At 49.4% G+C, this 26,299-nt stretch overlaps 2 protein-coding genes across 7 annotated transcripts in view; one reads left to right on the top strand and one right to left on the bottom strand.

The window, feature by feature from the left end:
• The window catches only part of CAT (catalase), a 37,211-nt gene extending 25,906 nt beyond the window's left edge, over positions 1-11,305 (top strand). For 3 of the 4 annotated variants that reach the window (XM_002709045.5, XM_070071568.1, XM_070071567.1), the window contains 4 exons: positions 1,820-1,950; positions 7,883-7,990; positions 10,163-10,246; positions 10,581-11,305. In XM_002709045.5, the coding sequence (XP_002709091.2) occupies positions 1,820-1,950; positions 7,883-7,990; positions 10,163-10,246; positions 10,581-10,646 (389 nt within the window). In that variant the 3' untranslated portion in view covers positions 10,647-11,305. Of the gene's footprint in view, positions 1-1,819; positions 1,951-7,882; positions 8,486-8,830; positions 10,247-10,580 lie in introns of all 4 variants that reach the window. The other variant, XR_011387622.1, reaches the window with a different exon arrangement.
• A 3,556-nt stretch (positions 11,306-14,861) lies between these two features.
• Positions 14,862-26,299, bottom strand: part of ELF5 (E74 like ETS transcription factor 5) — a 44,453-nt gene continuing 33,015 nt past the window's right edge. For all 3 annotated transcript variants that reach the window (XM_017345905.3, XM_008269623.4, XM_008269618.4), the window contains exons 4-7: positions 25,286-25,336; positions 18,156-18,224; positions 16,375-16,570; positions 14,862-15,924 (exon numbers count right to left, since the gene is read on the bottom strand). In XM_017345905.3, the coding sequence (XP_017201394.1) occupies positions 15,828-15,924; positions 16,375-16,570; positions 18,156-18,224; positions 25,286-25,336 (413 nt within the window). In that variant the 3' untranslated portion in view covers positions 14,862-15,827. The remainder of the gene's footprint in view (positions 15,925-16,374; positions 16,571-18,155; positions 18,225-25,285; positions 25,337-26,299) is intronic.

Here is a 26,299-nt window from a genome sequence, read left to right as displayed (position 1 = left end):
TTTTTTTTATTTGACAGGTAGAGTTATAGTGAGAGAGACAGAGAGAAAGGACCTCCTTCTGTTGGTTCACTCCCCAAATGGCCGCTACGGCTGGCGCTGCGCCGATCTGAAGCCAGGAGCCAGGCACTTCCTCCTGGTCTCACACGTGGGTGCAGGGGCCCAAGCACTTGGGCCATCCTCCACTGCCCTCCTGGGCCACAGCAGAGAGCTGGACTGGAAGAGGAGTAACCGGGACTAGAACGTGGCACCCACATGGGATGCTGGTGCTGCAGGCGGAGGATTAACCAAGTGAGCCACAGCGCCGGCCCCTATATATGTAGATTTTGAAAGGCTGAGTTACAGCGAGACAGAGAAATATCTTCCTTTCATTGGTTTACTCCCCAAATGGCCAGGATAGGTCTAGGCCAGAATCAAAGCCAGGAGACTGGAACTCCAACCAGATGACCCACATGGCTGGCAGGGGCTCACGTGCTTGGGCCGTCATCCACTGCCTTCCAGGCACATCAGCAGGAAGCTGGGCTGGAAGCGGAGCAGTCAGGACCGGAATTGGCACTCCTATAGGAGATGCTTCCATCACAGGTGGCGGCTTAACCCACTGCGGTGCTGCAGCACTGGCCCAGAGCTGATTCTGAATACAGAAGGCTCTGTGGTGTCTGGTTGTCGAACACTGTTGTTTTCCATGTCGACGTGGCTGACTCAAGACACGTTTCTTGAGCTAATAACTGGGCTCAAGTTATTGGTGTGGTCACCTCCCTTCTCATGCACACACACATGTGGGCATCTCTTTAATTACCCACTGTGGAAAAGTCTCTTCTGGCAGTGAGCTGGGTAGAATTCCAACACCAGACTGGTTTGCTCAGACCACTTACTATGCTTCTAGGCCATGCTTGGGTAGGTAGTGACTGCTCAGGTAAGCCAGCCTTCTTCTATCAGCTGGGCAGAATAGAGTTAGGAAAATTACTATGCCGAAATTAAAAAAAAAAAAAAGAGAGAGAGAGAGGCCTCACAGTTTATTTCAGAAGTCACAGGAAATGTTTTGAGTATATTTGCCCCTGTTTCTTTCTGTGAAGTGCAGGTAAGTTAGAGGTCACATACCACAAGTATCACATTTTTAGAAAGGCCCTTTTTACTTGTCTGTGGAGGAACGTGAAAGCTAAGCTGGAATTAAAGTCATCAGCGTCATAAAGTGAGGTACCTTGGGAATCTAAAAACGTTTAAGGAAGAGTGAAGGATGGTTAGAGTTCTGTAGTAGAAATACAGGCTGTGCTGGCCTGGCAGAAACAGAGAATCCAAGGTCCTCACCCCACATCTGCCCCAAACACTGGTGGCCTTGTAGCCATCAGGCAGCACCTCAGAGCCCCAGCTCAGTGTCTGTAAATGGAGGGGACAGAAGCAGCGCTTTGAGGTTGCTCCCCGGAATCCTGTGATTCCGGGTGTGAACGGAGCCCAGGGCCCAGAGAAACCCTCCAAGGTAAGATGTGTCTCTGGCCTCTCCATGGTGGCTGCACCCAACGGTATCCACGGATCCCCCTGCTGGGAAGTGCCAGGCCACTTCACAGACGGGAAATGGGCTTGGAGACCTCCCCACTTCGACTCAGAGGGAGACCGCCCATGCCAGTTCTTGGAAGACGGAAGTCCTGCCTGGGGCAGGGGCTAAATTTGGGAAATTAAAGCTGATAGGCAAGCGGTGGGTCCAGGTGTGTGTCCGTGCGTTTGATCACCGCGTGCATTTATCCTACCACCATGACCGCTTGCAGACTTGCTCCGTTTCTCGTAGTCCGGATGAACGAGTAAATGAACGTGTGCTTTCCCTTTAAAGGTGGTGCTCCCAATTACTACCCCAACAGCTTCAGCGCCCCCGACCAGCAGCCTTCCGCCCTGGAGCACGGCACCCGCTGCTCCGGAGACGTGCAGCGCTTCAACAGCACCAACGAAGACAACGTCTCGCAGGTAACGGCCTCCTGGTCAGCCAGCGTCTAGAATTTTCTCCCCCTTAAAGAGTCTGCCGTTGGTTCAGGGAAGACACCTCACATAGTAGATGGGGCTCTTTATTCGATGGAGTTAAGGAGTGTGTTCCTCTCTCTGTTCAAGGTGCGGGGACGTAGATCCCACAGGTGGGGACCATGGAGGAAAAACAGTGAGCTTAGGGGAATTGAAGAAATGATGCGTGCAAAGAGAATCAGAATGAGCTGGCTAATCTTTTCACTTCGGGCTGCATCCTTGGCCCTTGGTCAGCCTGTGGCTAACTGCCCAGGGCAGGTGCTCGTCCTCTTTCCAGTCACCTATGGCTGCCCCAAGGGCTCTTTCTTGGTAGTTGCCGTGAAGGGCCTGTGAGTGGGACTTCTTCCTTAACGTGACCAATGCAACGTAACACCACATAAAATAGAAGAATAGAGTTAAAAGTGTAGTTGTTCTGGTGTGGGCAGTTGACCTGGTGATGAAACCCTGGTTGAAGTCAAACTGGAGGAACCTGTGACCATACTTGCATAAATGTATGCCTGGCTGACAACCACCTACAGTTCACTCACTGCAGAAGAACATGGACTCCACAGATGTTGCCACCGTTCTATTTGTTACCCAGATCAGGGTAACTTTCTTAGCTCCCTCCTTTTTTTTTTTTTTTTTGACAGGCAGAGTTAGACAGAGAGAGAGAGAGAGAGAGAGAGAGAAAGGTCTTCCTTCCATTGGTTTACCCCCCAATTGGCCGCTATGGCCGGCGCTGCGCCAAGCTGAAGCCAGGAGCCAGGTGCTTCTCCTGGTCTCCCATGCGGGTGCAGGGCCCAAGGACTTGGGCCATCCTCCACTGCCTTCCTGGGCTGCAGCAGAGAGCTGGTCTGGAAGAGGAGTGACCTGGACAGAATCCAGCGCCCCAACTGGGACTAGAACCTGGGGTGCCAGCACCGCAGGTGGAGGATTAGCCTAGTGAGCCGCAGTGCTGGCCAGCTCCATCCTTAACCATTGACTCCTACTTCGTATCCAAGAGCCTGGGTTCAAGTCCCAGCTCTGCTCCCAGTTCCTATTTCCTGTTCACGCAGACACCGGGAGGCAGCAGTAATGACTGCTGAGTTGATGGTTCCACTAGCTGGGTTCCTGCCACACATGTGGGAGACCTGGGTTGAGTCCCCAGCTGTTGTGGTTTTTCGGAGAATGCACCAGTGGAAAGAAACTCTCTATGCCTTTGCCACTCAAATAAATAATAATGTTAAAATTAAAAAAAAAAAAAGTATAGTTGAACCAAGCTCTTGGATTTGAAGCATTGGAGTCCCAAGTGTAGTTGTTCTAAAACATAAATCTTCTCTGGTAGAAAATAGAGCCTCAGATTTCTCTAGACTTTTTCAACTGAAAGTGTCCAGCATTCAGTAATAAATTATCAGGCATCCTGAACAGTCAAATCTTATGAATGAATATCAAAAAGAGGAAAAAAAAACCTCAAAAATGGCAATAGAAACAAGCTTACTGGAGATCCAGGTAATAAAATACTCTGAAAAAGTTTAAAGATAACTATAATTAATATGTTCAAGAAAATAGATGACAAACTGGAGAATTTAATAGGAAAACTTTATTAAAAAAGAATTGACTGGACACACTGAACTAGCAAATGTACACTGAAATTAAAAATTTAGTAGGTAGGTTTAAAAGCAGATTATCCTAACCAAAGAGAGGATTTGCAAATTGGAAGGTAAGGCAGTGGATATTATCAAGATTAGCTCATGAAGAAGGGAAAGAAAGAATTATTCTTCATCATGAGACATCTCTAAATAGATCAAAAAGGTCAAGCCACAGGGTGAAAGACTCTATTTGCAATTCATGTAACAAATGATTTACATACAGAGAATATGAGGAACTCCTACAAAGTACTATGAAAAAGACAGACAATGGAGTAGAAAAAGGTACAGACTTAAATATGCTCTTCACAAATGAAGATACCCAAGTGGCTGAAAAACCTGAAAAGGTGGTTTACCTCCTTACTCATCATGGCTATGCAGAATAAAACCACAAAGAAAAACCATCACACACATACTAGAATTGAATTAAAAACACACTAAGCTTGAATTAAAAAGACTGGCCATATTAAGAGTCCTGAGGACGAAGGACAACTCAGACTGTCACATGACTGTGACTTGGTTTAGCTGTTTTGGAAAATTGTTTGGCAGTGTCTCCTAAAGCCGGACACGTCTGTATGCCTTTTGACCTAGTGGGTCCACTCTTTATATCCAACAGAAACGTGTGGCTGTGACCACCAGTGGACATTGACAGGGTTGTTCATGGTCCCCAGATGTTCATTAACAGCAGAAGGGGCGGGTAAACAGCAGCAGAGGCGCTCCGTGTAAGCCGTGGAAATCAGCCAACGGCTGCCAAAGCCAACAGCAGAGACGACTCTTAGAGGCCCGACATTGAGCAAGAGGCCCTACGAAAGATTACACACTGTGTGGTACCTTTTACATCCATTTCCGAGCCAAAACTCATTTGTGAAATTAGAAGTCAGAAGATTTGCCTCTGGGGAGGAAAGAGGAGAAGGAAGTGGCTGGGCGGGGCGTGGTGAAGGGATTTCTGAGGCGGTGCCACCCAGCTGTGTTCACTGAAGAGTTGAACTTCTCGCTTAGGACGAGTGCCCTCTGCTGTAGATAAGCCACACTTACATTTAAAAGCTTATTAAAGGGGGAAAACAGTCCTCTTACCTTGTGTTGACTAGTAAAAATGTAACTTTTCCTCTAAAAGGAATTTGATCCTACTTTGAGGGGTGGATGGTTAAGGATGTAGCTAATTAAAGCAGCTGGGAACCTTGGTCTGGCTAATAAAGAGAACACCACATAAAATAGGGCAGCACCTGTGGAGTCCGTGTGCCCTTGCAGTGAGTGACTGAGCTACAGATGGACAGTGATTGTTAGCCAGGCATAAAACTATGCAAATAGGATCTCAGGTTCCTCCAGTTTGATTTCACATTACCAACTTGTCCTTGACCGGAATAGCAGTGAAAATGAGCTGCGGTTAGGTGATAAAATTACTAATTGCATGCTAATTACAACACAGTCAATGTATGCCACATGGTAGAATAAGCTTGCATGTTCATGTCTTTTTCTTAACATCCTACACCCACCTCCCTGGAAGGACAAGTACTTTATGTGGGTTTTCTTCAGTGGTGTGTTGACAAAGTTTAACAGCTGGCTTCCTAGAGCCCAAAGCCCTGATTTGCTGAGTAGTATTTGTCAGTGTGCATGGTGGAAATGTTTCCCTGGGCTGATTTCAAGCCCCCAAAATAATGTCATTGAGCCAGTTGCTTTGGGAGATGCTGTTCAATATCACTATTATGTATTATTTCCATCATAATAATAGAGTGGACATAAATAACCTCAAAAATGTAGGAAATATGTATTAATTAGAGAATGTGTTTTTAAGTATTTATTACTTTTGTTTGTACTCATATATATATTTTAAGTGTAATTGTAAGTTTAGATAATGAAATATTTATAGTGGCCAAGTTTAATAACTAGAAAATTCCTGAAAATGTATGTCTGCTTTCACAAGCAGGCTGGTGGTAGCACAGCACTGGAACTGCAGGAACAAATTCCACGGAGGCGGTAGATTGAGGTGACACATGGGGTCTTTCTCCTACTTCTCACACACAGACATACTAGAACGAATTTTTTTTAAAGTAGCTGAGCTTAAGGGCCGGCGCCGCGGCTCACTAGGCTAATCCTCCGCCTTGCGGCGCCGGCACACCGGGTTCTAGTCCCGGTCGGGGTGCCGGATTCTGTCCCGGTTGCCCCTCTTCCAGGCCAGCTCTCTGCTGTGGCCAGGGAGTGCAGTGGAGGATGGCCCAAGTACTTGGGCCCTGCACCCCATGGGAGACCAGGAGAAGTACCTGGCTCCTGCCATCGGATCAGCGGCCGTAGCGTGCCAGCTGCGGCAGCCATTGGAGGGTGAACCAATGGCAAAGGAAGACCTTTCTCTTTGTTTCTTTCTCTCACTGTCCACTCTGCCTGTCAAAATAAATAAACAAACAAATAAATAAATAAATAAATAAAGTAGCTGAGCTTAAAAACCAAGAAAGCTTCCTCTCCAAGTTCCAGCAATGGAAGAGGAATCCCACAGTGAGTGAACGTGGAAGGTGTGCACCTCATGGGGATGACCTGACCCGATTGGCACCTCAAGAAGCTTTTCCACCTCCAGGGGGCTGGGAGTTGAGGCTGCAGGCTTCCTGTGTGGCAGAGAGCTAGAACTGGGCTCTTGGCAAAATGGCGCGAATCAGGAGAGGGCAGCCTGTGGGAGAATCTGCTCAGCAGACTGAGGGGCCCCTTGGAAGCGGGTGGGCTCTGGATGGAGGCGGTGAATCCTGGCAAGTTGGGAGTCCTTCCCCTCTGTGGTGCTCAAGTGAGGTCCCGGCATTCTCATCCCACACAGAGCCATCTTTTACCTGAACTAAATGATAAGCGAATCTGTGAACCCTGGTAGGTATTTGCAGGGCTGACGGGAAAATCACTACCTTCATAGCTAGGGCACGTTTGGTGCTTCTGCAGAGAGAACGCCTGCAGAAGGTGAGTCACGGGGAAAGCTTACAGTACACGCGAGGGAATCCAGTGCCCTGACGCACTGCGTGAATAGATGGAGTCATTCACGCGCTCATCCAGAAGGGGCTTTAACAAAAGTATGAATGCAGGTTTAAGGAGATACTGAAAGTAATACTGTGTAAGACAAGAATAGGATGTGAGAAAAAAAAATTAAACAGGTAGACTTGGAAAAAAAAAAAAGAACCAGTTAGAAATTTCTAGAAACAGAAAATACAGTCTTTGAGATAAAAATCCCACATGTAGCGTGTCTTAATGGATAGTTACACAGTAGGTTAGTTCTAGCTGAAGAGAGAATTAGTGAATTGGAGGTAGAGAAGAACTCCCCAGCGTGCAGTGCTTTCATTGGGTTGTGTTGTGAGTTTTAAACTTTGGTCTGAGAGGTCAGCCTTGCTCAAACGTCTTTTTTAAAAAAATGTAATTATTGCTAATATTTGGTAACTTAGAGAAATACATATCAATATTTTCTAATATGATATTTTTTATAGTTAGATATTATTAGACTTTATAGATATTAAAAGAACAGCACATACAGCAGAGACTGGCACTTTGTAATCCTCAGTAAATAGCTGTTTAATGAATGAATGAAACCGAATAATACCAAAACTGCAAGTAGAAGTGGTTGACTTCAGAACTGGGTAGAGGCCACTAGGATTCATATGCCTGATGCTAAGTTCCTATTTTTCATTTTAATCTATTGGTATTCATTTTAGAAATAAGCTCAGTAATCTAAACAAATGATCACTGTCACAATCTAAAAAAAAAATCTCACTTTTAATGTCTTGCTCAAGAGATCTTGGCTTCTGAGTTGTTTGTGAATGGAAATAACAGGGGTTTGCGAAGAGTTCCTGGAAAAATGCAGATGTTGAAAGTACTAGGCATGAATTTCAGGTTTTTTTGCACCTTGATTCGGTTTTTCCACAAACTTTTTGCAATGTCCTTATATCTGTTCAAGTGAACTAGGTGGCTTTTCTCTCTCTGGTTCTGGATGAATTAACAAAGGTCTTACCTGGGCTGAGTTTACGTTGAGAGACAGCTTGCCCGCTCTAGACTAGTCAGTATTAAAGAGTATGGTGGGGTTTTTAACTGAAGGTCACCTATTTATAAGAGGTTTATAAGCAGCAAGTACAAACTTAAAAAGGCAGTTGTGGGCTCCTTATCAATAAAGGGATTCTTGTGCTTAAAACAACGAGAAACTCCATGTCTGTTATAATTGGAGCCGGCGTTTAAATTCTACAGTTTTTATATTTGTTAGTTTGGAAGGTGGCCTGCGGGCCGCGCGGTCACTGGGCCCCCGCCCTGTCTCCCCCGCGCAGGTGCGGGACTTCTACGTGAAAGTGCTGAACGAGGAGGAGAGGAAGCGCCTGTGCGAGAACATCGCCGGCCACCTGAAGGACGCGCAGCTGTTCATCCAGAAGAAAGCTGTGAGTGACCCGTCGCCCACTCAGGGCTGCCATCTGCTGGCGGAAGACGATACTGCCGCCGGCCCTCCACAAGGAGGGCTAAATCGACCTCCTTGAGCTAAGACAGTTTAAAAAAGTCTAGCAGTAATCTCCACCCAGCCCTTGCTTGCTTTTCTCTCTCTCTGTCATCTGGTCTGGCACAGCCATCGCTCCTCGTCCCTTTGTCCGATCTATAATAACCTAACAGGGTTCGGGGCAAATTCCGTGCTGTGCTATTTCACTTTGCTTCAGCCAAGGTTAGTATAAGTTAGTGCGGGTCCAGTATCAGAATGAGGGCTCTGCCACAGTTTTGCTTAAAGTCTAGATGCTAAAGCATGCATCTTACATGTTGTATGGCTTGAAGCCTGCTTGAACACTGCACGTCACGACACTGGGATGCTCCGTGAAAAGCAAACCAGAAACTCACCTGTTTTCTGGGGTGAGCCTTGAGATGTGTCCAAGGGCCTGGGTTCAAGGGTGAGCCATTAGCCGGCGCCGTGGCTCAATAGGCTAATCCTCCACCTTGCGGCGCCGGCACACTGGGTTCTAGTCCCGGTTGGGGTGCCGGATTCTGTCCCGGTTGCCCCTCTTCCAGGCCAGCTCTCTGCTATGGCCAGGGAGTGCAGTGGAGGATGGCCCAGGTGCTTGGGCCCTGCACCCCATGGGAGACCAGGAAAAGCACCTGGCTCCTGGCTCCTGCCAGGATCAGCGCGGTGCGCCGGCTGCAGCGGCGGCCATTGGAGGGTGAACCAGCGGCAAAGGAAGACCTTTCTCTCTCTGTCTCTCTCTCTCACTGTCCACTCTGCCTGTCAAAAAAAAAAGGGTGAGCCATGAGCCTGGTGGCTGCTTTATCAACCCTTGGGCTGAGTTTCATCTTATTTACACCGGCATTGCAGGCGGCGGCTTAATCCACTGTGCCACAGCGCTGGCCCCCTCCCTCCTCCTCCTGTCTGCTGGTGCCCAGCCTGTGGCTGGGGCTTCCTGCCTCAAGTATATGGAGTTGTCTGGCAGGTGCTGGTGTCTCTGTATCGTTCTCTTTAAATTCAGGCCATTTAAAAATTATTTATTTATGAAAGGCAGAAAGGCAGGGAGAGAAAGAGAGAGAGGAATTGAGATCTTCCATCTGCTGGCTCACTCCCCAGATGGCTGCAATGGACAGGCCTGGGCCAGGCCAAAGCCAAGGAGCCAGGGCCTCCATCCTGGTCTCCCATAGAGGTGGAGGAGGAACCCAGGTACTGGAGCCAGCAGCAGGAAGCTGAAAGCTGAAAGCTGAAATGGAGAACAGAGCCAGGACTCGACCCCAGATACTCCAGTGTGGGATGTGTGTATCCCAAGCCCGGACCTCACCCCTGCACCAAATGCCTGCCCTAGGTGTGTGCTCCCCCCCCCCCGTAGCAAGCGGTTCTCTCATTCTCTGGCGGCAACTCCTGGAGTTAGTGTCAGAACCCACAGGTCCAGGGCCCCACCCCACAAGAGTGCTGCCCTCTGAGATACCAAATGAGGCGCCTCGGCCAGCCACCCTTCTGCAAAGTCTGTGATCTTCTCTCGGGTGTGATTGTTTGCTGGAGGAACTCACAGAACTCAGGAAAGTGCTTTAGTTAGGACTAGTGGTGTACTTAAAAAGGCCACAACTCCAGAAGCGCCAGATGGAGGAGACGCAAGGCCTGGAGGAGACGCAAGGCCTGGCCGGGGGGGGGGGGGTGGGCTGGGAGCTTGCATGCCTCTGTGGGGGTGCCATGGCCTCTGTACCTGTACCCCAGCGCATTCACCAGCCCAGAAGCTCCCAGATCCCCGTGGCGTAGGGATTCGCGTGGAGGTTTCACTACACAGGCAGGATTGGTTACATCACTGGCCATGCACAGTGGGACAGAATCTAGCCCCCGTCTCCTCCCCGGAGGTTCAGGGTACAGCGGGAAGTTCTAAGCTTCTAAGCACATGCTCCGTCTTCCTGGCACCAGCTCTGGTCCTAAAGCCCTCCAGGACACCCCCAAGTGTGCGGTGGCACTTTCACTGCACCCCCAAGTCGTCCTCCAGGGCCTGCATTGTAGTTGCAGCCCTCCCTCCCCGTCAGAGAAACACCCTGAAACAGAGGCACGGGCAGGGGTGCCACAGGGGCTTAGGGTCACGCTTCCACGGATTTGTGATTGCCTTTAGGTCAAGAACTTCAGTGACGTGCACCCTGACTACGGGGCCCGCATCCAGGCTCTTCTGGACAAGTACAATGCTGAGAAGCCTAAGGTGAGCCCATGGCAGCCCCCCACCCCCCGCGGCAGGGGATGGACATGATGGGTTAGGTCCGTCCGAGCTCGGTCTCTAGCTGGCCTTGTTCCATCCCTTGCAACTGTGAGAGCTCTTAAGCAGCTCTTCCGAATCTTGCTTGAACTACAAAGAACTCAACCTGCAGAAACACGCCCTGTCTGCATCGACACGTGGATGCCATAAGACGGTTTAGCCTAATGAATGAATTCTCAGTGAGGCTTCCCCTCTGGGCTATGAGTTAAAGCTAGCACACACGCCAGGTTGCCACTGCCTACGAGATAATTCGGCTGCCGCTCTTGTTCTCTTGAAACAGAACGCGATTCACACGTTTGTGCAGTCCGGGTCTCACCTGACGGCGAAGGAGAAGGCCAACCTGTGAGGCGGGGAGCTCCGGCCTGCAAAGCAAAGCCCGGCGTCCCCACGTGGGACCCACGCGTCGCGGGACGGAAGGTTCCCCTAGGTGCTAGATACGCAAATGCAAGCGAATGTCTTTGAGATGCTCACCCAGCTTTCCATAGCAACTAATGCAGCAATGATGTTTAATCCGATTTCCCTGGGGGAAAAATGGAGGTTGGGGCTTAACAATCACCTACAAGAAATGCAGATCTGCTTCTGGCCGTTGGTTGGATCATTCACTTAAAATGACGTAGCAGGAAGCTTTGTAGTTGGAAAGATGATTTCATTTGCTGGGAGAAGAATCTTGGTGAAATCAATGTTTACATATCACCTCCAGGCCTATTACAGGAAAATATGACTGTAGATTATACAAGAAGAAAAGATACAGGTGATCCACCCAGAAATTCTTATTTTTCTAACGTCCTCGCAGGAGAAACCCATTTAAAGTGTCAGCGTCTTCAGAAAATGACTCTGCAGCTTCGTGGCTTCATGTTTCTTCCTCTTGTAGCTGATGAGACTCATCTCTCTTTTTTTTTCCCTTCCACTGGAAATCACACTTACGCTCATCTGTCATTGATTTCACCACCCATGGGTTTGTAATTACTCACAGTTTTACAATAAAGTGATCTGTACCAAACAGTACAAGACGGGGCGTCTGATTTCTCTGGACTCTGGATGTAACCTGGGAAGCACCAGGAGACTCGTATTTGAATGTCCTCTGTTGCAGGTGCTTGTCCCTAAAAATGAGAATACCTACATGATGGGGACACCATGCTGGCTGTTTCAGCCTAAGGCACTGGCAAGAGAGCAGACGTACTGACTGCTCCGCTCTCCTGTCCACCAGCTCACTTAGCTACTTACTGCTAAGTATGAGTTTTTAGATGAAGGCTTAGGACCATTAGTTATTTTCTTCTGTTGTTTAAAAAATATGTTATTTATTTATTTGAAAGGCAGAGTTACAGAGAGAGGAAGAAACAGAGAGAGACAGAGACACACACACACAGAGAGAGAGAGAGATCTTTCATCTCTTGGTTCACTCTCCAAATGGCTGCAGTGTCTGGGGCTCTGCCAGACCAGAGCCAGGAGCCAGGAACTTCTAGATCTCCCACATGGGTGCAGGGGCCCAAGCACTTAGGCCATCTTCCACCGTTTTCCCAGGCCATAGCAGAGAGCTGGATCGGAAGTGGAGCAGCCGGGTCTTGAACCGGTGCCCATACAGAATGTCTTCATCACAGGTGGCAGCTTAATTTACTACACCACATAGTCCAACTTTTAAGAAACTGCCAACCCAGATACTGTACCTGCTATGGCAGAGTAGAGTAAGCCTCCGCCTGTGACGCCAGCATCCCATATAGGTGCCGGTTCATGTCCTGGCTGCTCCTCTTCTGATCCAGTTTCTGCTATGGTCTGGGAGGCAGTAGAAGATGGCCCAAATGCTTGGGCCCCTGCACCCATGTGGCAGACCCAGAGAAAGCTCCTGGCTCCTGGCTTCGGACTGGCTTTCCTCCAGCCATTGCGGCCATTTTGGGAGTGAACCAGCAGATTGGAAGGTCTTTTTCTCTGTCTCTTCCTTTCTCTGTCAGATGGCCACGTGTAAACCAGGAGGTCGACCCTTCCCAGTCACTGATCTGTCCTGGGCTTTCCAGCCTTCAGAAATGGGAGATGTGTGTGTTGTTTAAGCCACCAGACTACGGTCGAATTACAGCACGCTGAGTTAAGTAAGATAGCAAGTGTGCATCAGTGGATGAGTGAGTAAACAATTGTATATCCATACAATAGTATAATATTCTACCATAAAAAAGAATTAGACTCTGACACATGCCATGACATGGGTGAATCTTTAAGGCATTCTTGATAATAGTAACAGGTAGACACAAGAGGAAAATGTTGTATGACTTCACTTAGTGAGCTACCTAGGCTAGTCCAATTCATAGAGACATGCACCCAACATAAGTTATATCCAAATACATAAAGCAAATAGGTTTAGATCTAAAGGGAGAGATAGACTCCAATACAATAATCGTGGGCGACTTGACATCCCACTGCCATCAATGAAGTGATCCTCCAGACAGAAAATTCAACAAAGGCACATGAGATTAAACCATAGTTTAAACCATACCATAGATTAAGCCATACCAAAAGGATCTATCAGATATTTACAGAACATTTTATGTAATAGCTTTAGAATACATATTCTTCTCATCAGCACATAGAACATTTTCTAGGATAGACCATATATTAGGCCACAAATCAAATCTCAGTAAATTAAAAAAAAAAAGGAAATCATACCATGAAGCTTCTCAGAACACACAGAATAAAAACAGAAATCAACAAGAAGAGTAACAGAAAATTTACAAATACATGGAAATTGAACAATATGTTTCTCAGTGACCAAGGGATCATTGAAGAAATTAAAAAGGAAATTAAAAAATTTCTTGAAACAAAGCAAAAACACAACCTATCAAAATCTGTGGGATTCAGCAAAAACAGTATTAAGAGGGAAGTTTATAATAATAAGTGCATACACTAAAAATAGACAAATAATACATATTCTCCCTCCTATGTGAGAGCTAACCAGCACCACCACCAAGAAAAAAAATACATTAATTGAACACAGAATGGTGATTACTCTGGGCTGGGAGGCCTGGGAAAGATAGAATTTAGATTAAAAAAAAGTAGGGGAAGCTGAGAGTGGTTCACTAATTGTGACAAATATGCTAATATGAGATGTTAATAACAGCACAAGCTTGGTGTGGGATATATGGGAACTCTGTATTACTTTTCAATTCTTGTTTCGGAAATGTAAATCTATTCTGAAATAGAAAACTCATCCAGATTCAGAGACAGTAGAATAGTGGTCACCAGGGGCTGGGGGAAGGGAGGAATGAGTCAGGACTTGTTGTTCAGTGGGTCCAGAGGTTCAGTGTGGGAAGATGGAAACGTTCTGGATATGGACCGTGGTGATAGTTTCACAACAATGTGAATCCACTTAATGACACTTAGAAGTGATGGAAATGGTGAACTTTATGTATATTTTGCCACAATCAAAAGAATCCAGTGGCCCAATCTTTGTGTTTATCTCAAGTAGCCTCTTAGGGCAGTGTTTGACACAGTTGATCATTTGCAACTTGTTTTTAAAAAAAAGCTTTGTTGTAATATCATTCACATGCCAGCAGTTCACCCATTTTTTTTTTTATTTGACAAGTAGAGTTATAGACAGTGAGAGAGAGAGAGAGACAGAGAGAAAGGTCTTCCTTCCATTGGTTCACTCCCCAAAAGGCTGCCACGGCTGGCGCTGCGCTGATCTGAAGCCAAGAGCCACGTGCTTCTTCCTGGTCTCCCATGTAGGTGCAGGGGCCCAAGCACTCGGGCCATCCTCCATTGCCCTCCCGAACCACAGCAGAGAGCTGGACTGGAAGAGGAGCAACCGGGACTAGAACCGGTGCCCATATGGGATGCTGGCACCGCAGGCAGAGGATTAACCAAGTGAGCCACGGCGCTGGCCCAGTAGTTTACCCATTTAAAGTGTCAGTGGTTTTTCGTATATTCATGGAATTGTGCAACTCTCAGGGTAATCAGTTTTCAAGCATGTTTATCACCTCCAAAAGGAAAGTGGTATCTAATGACAGCTACTCTTTGTTCCCACTTTAATTGTCATGAATCTCTCTTCTGGCCATAGAGTTGCCTGCTCTGCACATATCACTTAAATGGCATCTACAACCTGTGGTCTTTTGTGGTTGGCTTCTTTCACTTAACAAAATTCTCAAGATTCTCACATGCTGAGGCATGGATCAGTGCTTCATTCCTGCCAACTGACAGATAACACAAGGGGTCTTCATAAAGTTCATGTGAACATGTGCTATGAAAAAACTATACATATTTTTCTAGGCCTACTGTGCTGAATTGAACACTACAGAGACAGCTCAATGTGTTAAATATTTTATTCACATTGTTTACAAACTATCCATCTGGAAAACACATGAATCCAAAAATGGATTATTTTACAGTAATTCACATTCTTTAAAATGAGTTAGTTTTGAAGTTGAATGCTAGGCACAGAGGTCTTCAGCCTGTGTGTGGTTCAGTGCCTTGTCACCTGTCAATTCCAGCTCTGGTAGAAGTCCTAGGGGCGGCCACCTAGTGGTAGGTTGGTAATGACTTACACGCTAGTGACTGATGAGAAAATGTCAGTGCAGACTTTAACCCGTGAACATTTATTGTTGTAAATTCACCGTCACTATTTTTGTTAAGAAAATATATGTTTTAGAGCTGGAGTACACATCAGGTAGGAAGACAAAAGAAAAGAGACTCACAAGAGAATTGGCCATGACAGTTTTTGGGACATTTTCAGTTGTAATAAAGATTTAATGTCTTGACCACAGACAGAATCAATGAGTCAGGATTTTATCGTATTGACAGCTTGAATCATGGAAACAGCAGTGATTTGGAGATTGATACAAGTATCTGTTGACTAATGCTGCGTATCTGATGCCAGCCATCAGATATGGGAGAAAAGGGGACACAAACTTAGCTGAACTTCACATGGCTAACTTTAGATGTATGATTCTGGAAGGATCGCCATGGGAGCTTTGCTGGGTGGTCAAAATGATGGTCTGGGTAAGAAACTGTTCTTAACCTAAGCAAAATCCAATTATGTGCAGCTTGATGGCTTAGCCCTGTCACTAATTCAGAAACCTTTCCATGCAGTTTGACTGTTGTGATTTAAAGTAAGTACCTAATGACCACACACTAGTCACTTTCCCCTTTTGTGAAGTGCCACAGTAAACTAACTGGAAGCTTTTCAGTCTTTGGAATGGGGGTCTTGAATGTGCCTCCAGTGGCAGGGTTGGCTGGGTGTCTCTGAGTGGCATCAATGGCATTGGCTATTGTGGTTCTGGAACTCTTGATTAGGGGGATAATGTTTGATCAAGGGACCACTAAAGATCATCCCCACCTCCCCTTGGGGTGGGACGAAACCGATTTCATAAGGACTGCTGCCATTACCCAAGTGGACAACAACTCAGAACCCAAATATAAGCTGAGCTGTAGAGAAGTTTTATCAGGATGTTTGCAGGTTTTTAAAAAAAGAGACTTTCAAATGTCTGTTGCAATGTGATTGTTTTAAAAGACAAATCCTTCAGAGGAGCCTGGTGCCTGGAGCTGGTCATAGCTTGTCTTCCTGCCACCCGTGTGCGTTTTTTCCAAATTTGTACACTAACCTTCGGTCGACCCGCTCCAAAATGCCCGTTTTGTAGTAGTACCTGTGAGAGCAAGCACGAGAGAATTTTGTTGGCACCCAGGAAAACAAGAACACATAAACACCGGCTCCTCCTGCCTCTCAAGTGGCCAGGCTGGTGTCTGGTTACCCTGGTGTTTTCACACCCTGTTATCAAGTTACACGTAAACCTTTCCCAGACAGCTTGAAGACTGAGCCTCACCACATGAAAAGCGTGTGTGTGTGTGTGTGAGAGAGAGAGAGAGAGAGAGAGAGAGGTAGCCTGGACTCAGAGTGATCCCTGGCGGAACACTGGCAAGAATGGACAGTGCGACACGTCAGTTTACACGCCATAATCCAGCCTGTAGCTAAGAACCCAGGGTTGGTCTCATGACCCTTCCCTTCCCAGGTTAGGGAAGAGCAGCCTGATTTTCTATGGCCAGCCCTGTAACGTGCTCCCTCTGGTGGTTCCTGGTGTCCTGTGCTGGTTACGTACCTCAGCGCTCTGCTCAGCTTCTCATACGTCATCCTGTCGTTTTTCTTCCTCTGTCCCCACATCTTTGCCAGGGCTTCCGATTTAACCACACGAAAAATCCCTTGGTCCCTGTCTTCCCACTCCAGAATGCCACAGTTTTCTTCAGGAGATAGAAGCAGGTCGCGCACAAATTCCCACAGGTGAGAACTTTGGAGGCCTTTGGAGAAAGGGAAAAAGAGAGGCACTGAATTTCAAAAAGATGTCTACAGCTTTCGAATCACCCCATGCGTACGGCTGTGTAGTGGAGGCTGTTTCCCATGGTTTTGTGCCTGAGTGCTCCCCTGAGAACCAGCCTGTGAAAAATGCTCATCTTCCACACGCAGAGACACCAAGTGGACGTGGACCACAGATGCTCCTTGCCCAGTGGATCAGGGCTGGATTTTTATGGGGTGAAGGAGATGACAGGCGAATAGTCCTCTCATTCTCTCTCACAGGTGGTGGGATTGTAAGAAGAGCCCATACCTACAACCGTCTGGGTGGACCAATCCCACAGTTTTATTTTCTGTGCCTAACTGGCATTTCTCTTGTTCCCTTACAGTCTGGTTCAGACTGGGTCAGGGTGCGACTTCCTGGGCCCCCGAACTCCTCTTCTGAGCTCTGCGGCTGTAATCTTGTGACCTCAACTGCCACAGGGGATGCCAGGAGTGTCGAAGTCTTAGGATGGGTTCCAGGGTTTAATGAGCTCACACGCCTAGCATGGAGAGATGGCCTCCCTCACACAAACTGGTGCAAGTGCAAGCTGGACTCCATGCTGAGCAGATCTCTGTGCTGGGAGAGGCTCACACAGTTGCCAGCTCCTGAGCTGGGCATTTGGCCGAGCAGTTGAGACACCAGCTGGGATGCCTGCATCCCACACTGCAGTGCGTGGGCTCCACCGCCAGCTCCAGCTCAGGTCTCTGGCTTCCTGCAGGTGTGCACCCTAGGGAGGCAGCAGGGGAAGGCTTAAGTAGTTGGGTCCCTGCCACCCTCATGGGAAACCTGGGTGGAGTTCCTGGCTCCCAGCTTCAGCCATCCCAGCCCTGTGGGCATTCAGGGAGTGAACAAGTGGAGGGGAGCTCTGAATGTCTCATGTCTCAAATAAATAAAAACAAATTTGTAAAAAATGAATTGCCGATGCCTGGTGTTTCCCCTGTTCTTCCCTGAGTACTTCTGTGAGAAGGACCCACAAGAGGGCCAGGAAAAATAAAAGCTTACTTAGAAATTCAATGTCGTTAAAAAATTTCTGATTTTGGTGACATGTACAAAAGCAAGCATTAGTGTCATTGCTGCCTTCTTTAGGAAAAAACTTTTGTCACCCAAACATTCAGTTTCCAAGGTGACCGAAATTGGTCACTTGGTCTTACGGATGGTTTCACATCATTAGCAATGAAAAGTGGGGGCCAGTACTGTGGCTTGGTGGATTAAGCCGCCACCTGCAGTGCCAGCATCCCACATGAATGCTGGTTCAAGCCCTGGCTGCTCTGCTTCTGATCCAGCTCCCTGCTAATGCATCTGGAAAGACTGCAGAAGATGGCCCAAGTGCTTGGGGCCCTGCACCCACGTAGAAGATCTGAATGGAGTTTCAGGCTCCTGGCTTGGCCTGGCCCAGCCTCGGCTGTTGTGACCATCTGAGGAGTGAACCAGAGGATGGAAGATTCTCTCCCTCTCCATCTCCCTCTCCCTCTTCCCCTGTCTGTAACTCCTCCTTTCTAATCACCACATAAATCTTTTTTTAAAAAACAAAACATGGTGCCTGCACTTACTTGTTCGACTATGACTGTGACAGTCTTGACTTTTGATGCCACTGGTTTTCAAGCAGTTGGAGTCAGCATCTGAAACAGAGTGTTCACAGCAGTGGCCAGGAGGGCAGAGGCCACACAGACCTCCCGGGGGGCCACGATGAGCATGTGTTTGTTGACTGTGATGGAAGCTGCTGGATCAGGAACACTGAGAGTGGTTAGCACGAGGGAGGTTTGGGTTCAGTCCTGGGGACTCACTGTGTGCCCTGCTCTGAGCAAATGCCACATACACAGCCCCTGCTCATGGGGAATCTAAGGACAGATGGGCCAGGTAGACAGACACATGTGCCATGGTTCTCAGTGCCATGAAGGAAGCCAGAAAGGGGATGGAGAAGAGGGGGTGGGGTGGGGAGTACACACCTCATGAGCATGCGCCACACAAAAATGAGAGATGAGTAGGAATTGGCGTGAGGTGGTGGAGAAGAGATCTCAGGTGTACAAAGCCAAACGCGGGGACAGGGCCCGTGAGGCAGGTATGCCGCACCCCCGGAGAGAGCCTGAGGGATGACAGCCGGAAGCAGGTGGCCAGCAGCTCGCCCTGGGCCTTCCTTGGGAGCCGTGGCAAGGGGACCCCATGCGGAGGAGCGCCCCCTGGCGGGTGTGCGGAGAGCAGACTGGGAGGGGACACCAGCAAAGAGAAAGGCGCTAATGTAGAGGAGATGAAGCAGTAATGCGGAGCCAGGCATTCACAGAGCACGGAGTTAAACGACAGCTCACGCTCTGAAGTGACAATCCACGATACCCGGACGAGCACTGTCCTGAAGTAGCACGTGATTTACAAACTGCTGGTCCTGGGTCTGCCCCTCTCTGAGCACTCTGCGCTCTTTGCTCCGGCCACACGGGCCTGGCGGCTCTTCCTGAAACATGCAGGCACTTTGCCCCTCAGGGCCTTGGCAGTCGCTGTGTGCCCAGAACGTCATCCTTGGATATCTGTGGGCTCATGCCCTCACCTCTCTCTTGGCTCAGAAACCTCTCAAGTGGGGGGCCTTCTCTGACTCCCCAGCTTGTCATGGCACAAGTCACCCCTACCCAGAATTCCACATCCACTTCCCTTATCGCCTTGGAGCATATCTTACAATGTACTTAGGTTTGTCATTCACCGTCTATGTCCACTAGGGGGCAGGGGTTTGCGGTTTCACTTGTATCCCCCAGCTCCGTGCTGGTATGGACTAGGTGCTGAGTATCACCGAGTCTCCAACATCCCATAGCATGCTAGCCATACCTACTGTGTGTCTGCCATGAGCTCCGTGAGTACTGAGTGGAGGACCAGGAGTGTTGTCAAGGGAAGGAACGGTATCCTGTGCATAAGCGGCTGCTCGGGGTGGCCTGTCTCAGTGCCGTGTGGCTGTGTGCCTTGTCACTCTCGGCAGAACGTCCTGTGTGTCTGCTGTTTCCCACAGGACGCAGCCTTCCGTGTTGGTGCAGCCATTCACAAACTGACCGCTGCCCAGACCTGCAGCCTTACCCCGCTCTGCTTCCCGGCTTCTTCCCTTCTCTTCCATCACAAGCTCCCACTAGGGCTTGGCTTTCCCCTGTCTCAGGACCTTTATCCAGGCTCCCAACACCCCCATCCCACCCCCCTTGTACCCAAATGATTTCTACTCTCACAAGATCTCTCTCCGGGAGCCTTCTCTAAACTCACCGCCTTCTGGATCCCATGGCACCTGCGTTCTTGGTATCCCCACGCTGTCACCCTCGGCCGGTGAAACGCACCTGCTGCTTTTGCTCCTCTCTTAACAGTTGGTATTTGTGGAGCACCCAGCCAATCCCACGTGCTTGTTGAGTGCTTCACACACAGCACCTCATTTAGCCCTTGCAAAGCCCCCTGCGATCTTACTATAACTTTCATTGTATTGAGGAGGAGTTTGAAACCCACAGGGTTTGAAGACTCTTATCCAGATCCTGGAGCCACAGCTTGAACTCAGCGCTTCCATTCCCACGCCAGCGCTCACAGCTACTCCATCATGTCTTCATAGTAGGCACTCAGTGGGCACTGGATGACGAATGCCCAGCCAAGGTTTGCTACGTGTTTGCTCCTGGCAATGCTCGCTCCCTCTCACCACCCCTCGGGTGCGCATTCATTACCACCCCCAGATGTGTCTGTGGTCTTGATTAGATCTTATTAGGAGGGAGAAAAGAAATGAAGTCACAGAGATAAGCAAAGGCGAGTCATTAACCATGAACAGACAGAGGATTCTCCCTGAAATGCCAAAATGGAGAGGATGGGGGCGGGGGGTGGGGGGGTAGTCACCCTTTTTCATTTGTGTTATTTCTCTTCTGTGTTCTAGGCAAAGGATATTTAGCTGATAAGGATGGAGACAGTACAGATCAGCACAGGGCAGGGCTACAGGGGCTTAGGGCGATGCCAGTTTCTCCCTGGGGTCTTGCCAAGAGAGTCTTGTTCTAGTAGTTCCTAATTCTGGGGTGGTGGCTCTACGGGGACCCACAGGTTATGAGATTCAAGTCCTGGCTTGGCTGGTGGCGGCAGTGGTGGCAGGGGTAGAGGGGTCAAAATCGCTACTTCAATGTCCATGTCCACCGAGATTGGCTGGTAGGTCTTTAGCAGCACCCCGAGCCCACTCCATTTCTCTACAGGTGCCACTTGTGCTTCCGGGTGCAGCTCTCCCTGTCCCACGACTGTTTGTCCGTGTCCCTGCAACTGGCTGTGCCTGGTGCAGGACAAGTGGAGGCAAGGACTGGGTCCTCTTCTGCCCCTGCGGTTTGGCAAGGTCCGATTGGCTTTGAGACAGGAAACTTTTCAAATGTGACCGAAAGGTCTATTCTCAGAGGTTGATTGAAACCACAGTACACTGTCCTCCAGCAACTGGGTGGGGGTGGGTGGGACTGAAGGTCAAGCTCATCACATCCCCAGGACACCAGTGCTGAAGCCATAGAGCAGCTCATGCCAGGACGGTGCAGAGATGCCCTGGGTCCCGGGAGCAGGGAGGTTCCTGCAGCAAATCCGAGGCTGTAGACTTTGTTCTTGGGTTTTGTGGACCCCCCCCCACCATCCCAGCCACTGGCATTGCTGGAGTGGGGTGGGGGACTGGGTTGCTTCACTGTGGCGGGATCTGACGGTTTCATTGCTTCTTAGGCCTGTGTACCTCCAGTGGGGACTTACTTGAAAATCATGTTGTTGTCTGAATCATTATCAAGCTAGGCCCACACCTAGAGGGGCCACTGGGCCTTGGTTCTCTACCGAGTCAGAAGCAGAATGAATAGAAAGTTCTGGGCACATGTAATGTGTGCAAGTGGGCATGCACCTGTGCCTATGTGTACAGCATGGTGTCGAAGGGCCTGGGCTTTGAGAGAAGGAGATGCATTTACTGCACTGCCCATTTGCTCACTGGAGTTGTAATGAAGATGAAACCAGTTAACGCCCTTGGGACCCCTGGCATGACAGCACGCCTGGCACAGTAAGTGCTTCCTAAATGGTGATGTCAGCTGTCAGCATTCGTGGAAGACCCAGTGGGAACACGCAGAGAACCCCAGGATGCCACTCCGTCCTCACTGGCCGCAACGTGAGCTCTGCACAGCACATCAACGTTGAGAGGTGGCCTCTCATTCCTGAGTCCTGGGCGTCTGAGACTGCGAGACATCATCTGGGCCCTGGGCACGGGGGCCATGTAGTCTGGATTTTCTACACTGGATTCTAGACTCAGCTGCCAGTGTTCACAACCACCCTGGTGCTCATCAGACGATACATTGGGTTCTATTTTGGGAAATCATGGTGATCCAGGCTGAGAGAAAGCCAAAGGCAGACCCCGGGTGCCTGGGAGAGGGTGTGGCATCCCTGCTGTGCCTGCTAAGGCTGGAATATGGTGGAGCTGCTGGGAGGGACTCCTTCACCTTGAGTCCAGTCCAGCAGACTGGGCGGAGCCTGACGCAGCTGCCACGGTAGAAGGTTTGTCTCCTTGAGTGTGCACTCCAGAGATGCTGGCGCAGGGCCCTCCTCCCACCAACTCTGCTTCTGGAAACTTCTCCCCATGGCTTCCTGCTCACTGGGCCTCAGTGTCCTCAGCAGGAGACTCCTGGCTAGAGTCAGACAGAGCAGCTAAGCCATCTTCCTAACACGTAGCCCAGAGCTTTGCATCTCCCTGCACGCAGCCTTCAGAGGCTTCCTGTCTCCTTCGAATGAAACCTACCCCTCTGCTGCCCCCGGGTGTGCCCTGCCTGCACTGGCCCCCGGGCCCTCTCCCCGAGCCCTTGTGCTCATGCTGCCTGTGTTTTCTTTTCCTTTTTTTTTTTTTTTTTTTTGACAGGCAGAGTTAGACAGTGAGAGAGAGAGAGACAGAGAGAAAGGTCTTCCTTCCGTTGGTTCACCCCCCAAATGGCCGCCACGGCAGGTGCGCTGCACTGATCCGAAGCCAGGAGCCAGGTACTTATCCTGGTCTCCCATGGGGTGCAGGGCCCAAGGACCTGGGCCATCCTCCACTGCACTCCTGGGCCACAGCAGAGAGCTGGCCTGGAAGAGGAGCGATCGGGACAGAATCCGGCGCCCTGACCGGGACTAGAACCTGGTGTGCCGGCGCCGCAGGCGGAGGGTTAGCTTAGTGAGCAGTGGCGCCGGCCTGCCTGTGTTTTCCCAATGCTGTCTGAGAGGGCTTTCTGTCACGGTGGACATCTGGGCAGCCCCATTGGGGGTCTCCAGGCACCTGAGCTGCTGAGCACCTGCAGTGCGGCCACTGTGACTGAGAAGCTAAAGCTGAATGTTATTTATTTGAATGCGTGTAAGTGAACGCAGGCGTTGCTGTGTTGGATGACCTAATGCTGCTCCCACCCTCTGACCGCAAGCACTCCAAGATGGTTCCTGCCTTGGGGTCTTGGTGCTGACTGTTCACTGTCTGGACCTTCTCTTTTCCTGGCTAACTTCTGCTCCTCCCTTGGGCCTAATTTAAATAACTCTTCCTCCAAAAGGTCTCAGTTGATTTGTAATCGCTGGGCTGGTGCTGTGGCGTAGCGTGTAAAGTCGCTGCCTGCAGTGCCAGCTTCCCACATGGGTGCCGGTTTGAGTCCCAGCTGCTCCACTTCCAAACCAGCTCTCTGCTATGGCCTGGGAGGGCAGTAGAAGATGGCCCAAGTCCTTGGGGCCCTACACCTGCATGGGAAACCCAGTAGAAGCTCCAGGCTCCTTGCTTTGGATAGGCATAGATCCGGCTGTTGTGGCCATCTGGGGAGCGAACCAGCTGATGGAAGACCTCTCTCTCTCTGCCTCTGCCTCTCTGTAACTTTGCCTTTCAAATAAAATAAATAAAACTTAAAAAAAGAAATATGATTGTTTGTGCACTACACACAAAGCACCCTATACTGTCCCTTTATAATATCATTATGATTAGTAGTTACCTACTTATTATGGAGATTGTTTGTTTAATGTCTCCCTCCCTCCCTTGTTCCAACGATGTGTCATCACTGTGGTCACAGTGCCCATCTCTGGGCCTGGAACATAGTAGGTGTTCCATATTTGTTGAATGAATGGATCAAAGAATGAATGAATGAAAAGAGAAAGAAAAAAATGGATGATGAGACTCCTGGGGTTCAGGGCTTCGGAGTTAGACACACCTGGGTTGTCTTCCACCTTCTAACTGTGTCACCTTTAATCTCTAAGCTTTAGTTCTTATTCTGATTATTAAAAAAAAAAGGGGGCTATGGTACTAGTGCTTGTCTTATAGGCTTGGTTAATGGGAAGATAACCCAAGACAATGTCTATACAGATTTTCGGACAAGGCCTGGCTTACAGCAGGCATACAATAAATGCTGCCTGGCGCTTACTGCTTTCAACATTGTCATCATCATCACTTTACTCTAACTGTGGCTAATTGTATATTCAGGTCACCCTTCCCAAGAACTTATCGAAAGACTTTCTCTTCCTAGTCCGTCATCTTCCTTTTGCTGTGATCAATCTCAGTGATTCCCTTTAGAGGTGGAGACTCGGTCACCCAGCGCCAGGGCTGATCAAGCCAAACTCATCCTGCTCGGGGAGCAGAGCACACGGCTGCCTGGGGCGCAAGCCTCTAGACCCAGACACAGCGATGGCCCCTCGCTTCAGTGGGCTCACTGCTTCCAGGACTTTGCCTGGACTGGGCCGGGGAGTAAACGCTGGGAGTCACAGCCCCCAGATGGCTGCAGGTGATTCAGACGCAGCGTGGACAGTGGGGTAGTGCCCTCATCGGCCTTGAACGTGAGACACCTTGTGGAATGCAGAGCTGCTTGCGGGAGGGCAGCCGAGGTCAACGGGCCGAGCACACCTGCTTTAAGGCCACAACCTGTAGTTGGCTATTCCTAGTATAAAGCTCCCAAAACAAAACAAAACAAAAATTTACAAAAAAAAACCTGTTGTTAGCCAGGAGCCAAATTACCTGAATCCTCAGTGGTGTGGCTGGGACTTGAAGGAGAGAAGAAAAGTAAACCCTAAGAAGCCGACCCTCTGTGTCTGCCTGTCTGCCTGTCTCCCATTGGTCAGAGAATCCCCACTGCCCTACCACGGCTTTGCAGGTGACCGAGCTGAAGTCTGTGGATGGGATGAACACACCTCCTGGCCCCCAGGGCCAGGGCCTCTGCTTGGGAACCGACAGCTAACGGCAATGCTTATCGTCATCATCTCTAAAAGACCAAAGCTCACAGCTTCCCTTTCTTGAGCCTCCCCTTGCACAAGGGAAGCTGGAAGGGGAAGCCTTCCGACAAGGCCACTGAGATCCTCGGGCAGCTTGTAATTCTGAACTTGACCTCCGTGGTGAGCTCAGATTCCTCTCAGATAGTGCCAAGGACAAGGCCTCTCATGGGTGACCATTATTAGTCCTACGGCTCATGGACACAGGTTTGTGGGGCGGGGGCACTGTGTGTGCACTGTTTCTGAAAGTTCCCACACCCCAGTTAAGGGTCAGACCATTTTATCAATAAGGAGAGACTGAAGCTTGGGGAGGCTAGGGAGCCCACAGACCTGAGCTGCGGCCCCATGGCCCCACTCCATGCACTGTCTTCTCTCCACAGTCCCCACACCTGGGCTGCTTTCAGTTCATCCACCTTCTAATGTGGCGCCCATGTACCCCCGATAGCAGCCTTGACCCAGCCTGGGACAGCAGGGCTTGCTTACTTACAATCTTTGATGGTGGCCTTGGTCTCTTCAGTGTCATTGAAAAAGGAGTAACCTGGGAAGGACAAAGACATTCACTAAGCACAATCCTGCAGCAAATACCTACTGAGCCACATGGCTCCCTGGGCTCTAGAGCTCCCCCTAGCGCTTCTTGTCGAAACTGCCATCACGTTCTGTGTCCTAGTCTGCCTGAGCCCTCATCTATGAAAAGCACGAAGCCTACACAAGATAATCCCCTGTGATGGAAGCTGTTGTCCACTTAGAGAACCAAAGGCAGAGCTAATAACAATGATTCCGAGGTAACAGGTGCAAACCATGTGACCTGGGCTAAGCAGGACAGTGTGAATTTGGTCATTAGACATATATACAGGGACCTCCTTGAGGAATCTACATAACGGCTGAATCGCAGAATAGAGCAGGCTGGTGGAATAGATTGTTTACTGCTCAGCACCAAACCCTCTTTGCTTCGAGAGTGCCTGAAATCCCACCACTGAAGGTGGTGTGGGGACTCCAGGGGTGCCTTAGAATAAGAGGCAGCCATGGCCTACTAAAAAACTATTGGCCTTTAGCTTACTCGTTTTGCACAGAGCCTTGAAGTCATGGGACCAGGGACAGTTTTTTTTTTCTTCCCAACTGCCAAGGAAGGGGGCTGCCCATACCAGAGGCTGCTCCGGACCTGCACACAAACGTGGTTGACTTGACCTTTGACCAAGCTGGCAGCACCAAGCTGCTTCCTCCCCTCGGCCCTGGGGTCCTTGTGCATGCCTGTTCCCTTGCGAGGCTCCTTAATGGAGCCCTGAGTTCCTCCTGCCAGAGCCGCGGTGGTGCTGTGCTCAGACTTGTTCCGGCTCAGGGAGTGCTCGCTCTGAGCGCAGGCCACTGCCCCCAGCTCTGGGTAGGTCGCTGTCTCTGATGATAATCAAGTGAGCAGAGACTGCATGACAATGGGCAGCAAGTCTGTCTGTCCGTTCTTTTCCCCCAGTGAGCTCTGGCTCCTAGGGCACAGGCCAAGGAGTGC

This window comes from Oryctolagus cuniculus, chromosome 1, assembly GCF_964237555.1.
Source record: "Oryctolagus cuniculus chromosome 1, mOryCun1.1, whole genome shotgun sequence".
Lineage (NCBI taxonomy): Eukaryota > Metazoa > Chordata > Mammalia > Lagomorpha > Leporidae > Oryctolagus > Oryctolagus cuniculus.
This window is presented reverse-complemented; position numbering and strand designations above follow the sequence as displayed.